This window comes from Bidens hawaiensis, unplaced genomic scaffold (assembly GCF_021521415.1).
Source record: "Bidens hawaiensis isolate Kalapana, Puna unplaced genomic scaffold, B.hawaiensis_p1.1 tig00026657_1, whole genome shotgun sequence".
In the NCBI taxonomy this organism is placed as follows: domain Eukaryota; kingdom Viridiplantae; phylum Streptophyta; class Magnoliopsida; order Asterales; family Asteraceae; genus Bidens; species Bidens hawaiensis.
Window position 1 is genome coordinate 46,419 of NW_027494296.1, and position 4,009 is coordinate 50,427.

Below are 4,009 nucleotides of genomic sequence, written 5' to 3' on the forward strand. Positions count from 1 at the left end.
TTATTATATTGTTATATGAATGAATATTAGTTTCAACGCTACATTAATTGGTTTTTTCAACCATTATAAGTCAAATACAAAAGAGTACAAATATATTATCATATACACATTACTTTTTAGAATTTATATCACCTCAAACATGTGTGTATAAATTCATGTGATTTCTACTAGAGAAACCGTGTGAGGCATCACCTTGTATTACAACATGTCGTGTAGCAAGATCGTGCCGTTAATCTTTATCGCGTTAGTGAAATTCGTATTTTGCGAAGCATTGCTTCGACACTATGAGTTTTTTGTAAGTAAATTCTTTTGAAATGGAACATAGGTTTTCATTCTTTTGCATGTTTCTTTAAATGTTGTTACATCCGGGTTTTTTTATCGTTTAGGTGAAGGAAGCATCATACACTCGTCTTTGTGAAACTAAAAACATTTTAACGGTAAACGGGCAATTTCCTGGACCACCTTTGTATGTTCATAAAGGAGATACTATTTACGTCAAGGTGCATAACAATGGAAGATATAATATCACCATTCACTGGTATGAGAACTCTTTGTTTCAGAATATTTTAAACACAAATTTTGGTTTACTATTATTTTATTTTGTGATTAATTTTTAGTGAAATTTAATTAGGTATTTAACTAACAATGAAACATTATCACGAGATTACAGGACCGTGTCTAGCATTGTCATAAAGATATGCTCCAGTTTTCATATCTCAGTAATTCATTAAAATCACTAACTTTTATATATTATTTTTAATTTAATTATATTTTTTATACTTTTATCGTTACATTTTATCTGTTTGTCACTCACAACCACTTTAAAAAATTATTAACAAATTAAAAAGTAAAAGAAAATGATAAGCAATAATATGTTTTCTTTCCTCCACTTACGACCACTTTATAAATATAGAGGATCGACCGTGAAAGTTCCAAAAAGTTTATAGAAAAATGATTTTTAAAGGGTAAATTGAACATATGGTTCAACTTTTGTTTGCTTCATTTGAACTTAGATTATGCATATTTATGGGTTCATATGAAACTAAAAGAAGTAAGTGGTCAAGATCTTTATAAGATAAAAACAAATTCTAAATATTTGAATTGAAGGATTTAAACTTTTTTGCAAAGTGATTGAAAAGTAATTAACAAGTTCATTGCTATTCAAACTTTTGATAAACATAAATAATGCATAGTTAATAATATTACATGTGATATTGTATCATGTGATTTTATTATACGGATAGTATGCACATTTTATTATTATTTTATTATAATAAAGTTATGATTAATTTATTGAGTAATTTATTATTATTGCACTAAAAATTTATGTATCAATATTTTTTAGTGTTAATGTTAATAGGAATTTCATTCAAGATTCTAATTGTTTCTTTCTTTTTTTTTCTTTTTATGAATTATACTTCACATACAATGAATCATACTTCTTTGTAACCTTTATAAGTATTGATTCTATGTATATCAATATATTTTAATTGATAAGTTTAAATCACAGGCATGGAGTAAAGCAACCTAGAAATCCATGGTCAGATGGTCCTGAATATGTCACACAATGTCCAATTCAACCAGGTGACTCATTTAACTATAAGATCATATTTTCTATGGAAGTTGGAACACTTTGGTGGCACGCTCATAGCGACTGGTCTCGAGCCACGGTCCATGGTGCGATTGTGGTGCACCCCCAGCCTGGCACACCCTCCCCTTACCCCGAGCCCGATCAAGAAGTACCCATAATATTCGGTACATTTACATGATTTACACACAAACAAGTTACATTATTAGTGTTTATTTCTAATTAATGATTATGTTTTATTAGAATTAGCAAACTCTACTCATTTTATTATTAATTAGCTAATTGATTTATAACTCACATTTTATTATTAATGATTATGTCGACCCGTTTTGATCCAATAATCATAACTTTAGTCGTGTCAAATTATTTTTAGGCGAATGGTGGAAAATGGATGTGATGGAAGTGCTACAGGAATTTGTCGCATCCGGTGGTGCTCCTAGAGATTCGGATGCTTACACCATCAATGGTCAACCCGGTGACCTTTATCCGTGCTCAAGCCAAGGTTAGCTTAGTAATTTTACATACTTAAAAAAGTCAGAAACCTTCAAGTAGATTTTTTTATAGTGTTGATTATATTTCTATAGGTACCTTCAAGTTAAATGTGGAATATGGGAAAAGGTACATTTTGCGCATGGTAAATGCAGCGATGAACGAAATACTCTTTTTCGCCATTGCAAATCATTCACTAACCGTTGTGGGGGCCGATGGTATGTACACCAAGCAATTGACCAAAGAATATGTAGTAATTGCCCCCGGTCAAACACTTGATTGTATATTTGAAGCAAACCAAGTTCGACCAGGAAGCCGTTACTACATGGCAGCTAGAGCATACGCTTCCGCCAGTCAGCTTAGTTTTGACAACACCACCACCACCGGAATCCTCCAATACGGAAGTAATGGTAGTCTTGTTATAACCACCACACCTCCTATACTACCTTACCTACCAGATTATAACGACACCACAGCCGCTTTTAACTTCCTTGGTAGCCTTAGAAACCTAGACTCGCTCTTATTCCCATTAGACGCGTATGACTTAAAAATATACTCAACCGTTTCCATAAACACATTTCCATGTAGAAACGACTCATGTGCCGGTCCAAATGGTACACGACTTGCGGCTAGTATGAACAACATTAGCTACGAATCTCCTTCGGTCGATATACTTAGAGCATACTATTATCACATCAACGGCGTGTTTAACCCACATTTTCCTGATGTTCCACCATTATATTACAACTTTACTGGTGATAACTTACCATTGTATCTACTAACACCTAAGAAGGCAACAAAAGTTAAGGTGTTAGAATATTTGACAAAAGTGGAAATGGTTTTTCAAGGGACAAGTTTGGTTGCAGGGCTTGATCATCCTATGCATTTACATGGGTTTAACTTTTATATCGTCGGATGGGGGTTCGGTAACTATGATGAAAAGAAAGATCCATTGAACTATAACCTAGTTGACCCACCATTCAGAAACACTGTTATCGTCCCGATAAATGGATGGGTTGCGATTCGGTTTAGGGCTTCAAATCCAGGTAAGATAATAAGATTTAAATTAACTGGTGGGGGGGGGGGGGGGTGTTGTTTGGGTGAGCTTATTAAAACTGCTTATTTGTTTATTTGATTTTTGAAAAGTAAAAGTTGTTTGGTAAGCTTCATTTTAAATTGGAGCTTTTCAAAATAGTTTTTAAGTTTCAAAATGCAAATAAGTGAATAAGCAGTTTTAAGAAGCTCAGCTAAACACCCCCCTAAAATACCAATCACATTTTATTTATTTTTGTTATCTATATATAATGCCTTGTCTTTTTTTCCTGTTGATGTTAAATAGGTGTATGGTTTATGCACTGTCATCTCGAACGTCATCTTACATGGGGGATGAATACGGTATTCATCGTGAAGAACGGCAAACAACCTCAAGAAAGCATGCTGCCACCGCCGGTTCACATGCCGCGATGCTAATTTCATTTCAAACTGCCGCAAGATTTGATAAATTAAAGCTAGAACTTTTTATATATGAATTATTATGTATCCGTATTATGTTTGTTTGGTGAGACTAAATATCTCTCTTTTAATGTTAAATTATAATGTTTTTAGTATGATTGATTTTGTTATTTAAAAGGGGGTGACGGCGTAGCTTGTTGTCAGCATACCTGACTCTCTGTTAAAATTAGATTTTGAAACAACATCCACATCCCCTAAAACCACAAAATTTTCAAAGAGACGACACAATCGAAAACTATGAACATCCTTAGAAACAAAAACTGTTCAACATACGAGAAAACGACAAAAACAAAGAAATGATGGGCTTGTAGATCTTAAGATCTACACCATAATAGTACACGATTAGCAACGTAAGAGATATAAGAAGTTCCTTTTCCTCATAAATAGCGGAATTCTCTACCAAATTTACAATGAAGGCAA

General features: G+C 33.2%; 1 protein-coding gene across 1 annotated transcript; it reads left to right on the forward strand.

The window, feature by feature from the left end:
• Positions 1-205: 205 nt before the first annotated feature.
• On the forward strand, positions 206-3,547 carry LOC143573854 (laccase-15-like). Its single transcript, XM_077058633.1, has 6 exons — positions 206-295; positions 387-538; positions 1,511-1,755; positions 1,962-2,090; positions 2,173-3,123; positions 3,417-3,547. The coding sequence occupies exons 1-6, from the start codon at positions 206-208 to the stop codon at positions 3,545-3,547; spliced, it is 1,698 nt and encodes a 565-aa protein (XP_076914748.1).
• Positions 3,548-4,009: the final 462 nt, after the last annotated feature.

Bases quoted from the DNA above. Each gene is read 5' to 3' on its own strand.
- LOC143573854 (XM_077058633.1), top strand. From the start codon at position 206: ATGTCGTGTAGCAAGATCGTGCCGTTAATCTTTATCGCGTTAGTGAAA. The intron at 296-386 runs GTAAGTAAATTC...TTTATCGTTTAG, and splicing joins TTCGACACTATGAGTTTTTT to GTGAAGGAAGCATCATACAC. The intron at 1,756-1,961 runs GTACATTTACAT...AATTATTTTTAG, and splicing joins AGAAGTACCCATAATATTCG to GCGAATGGTGGAAAATGGAT.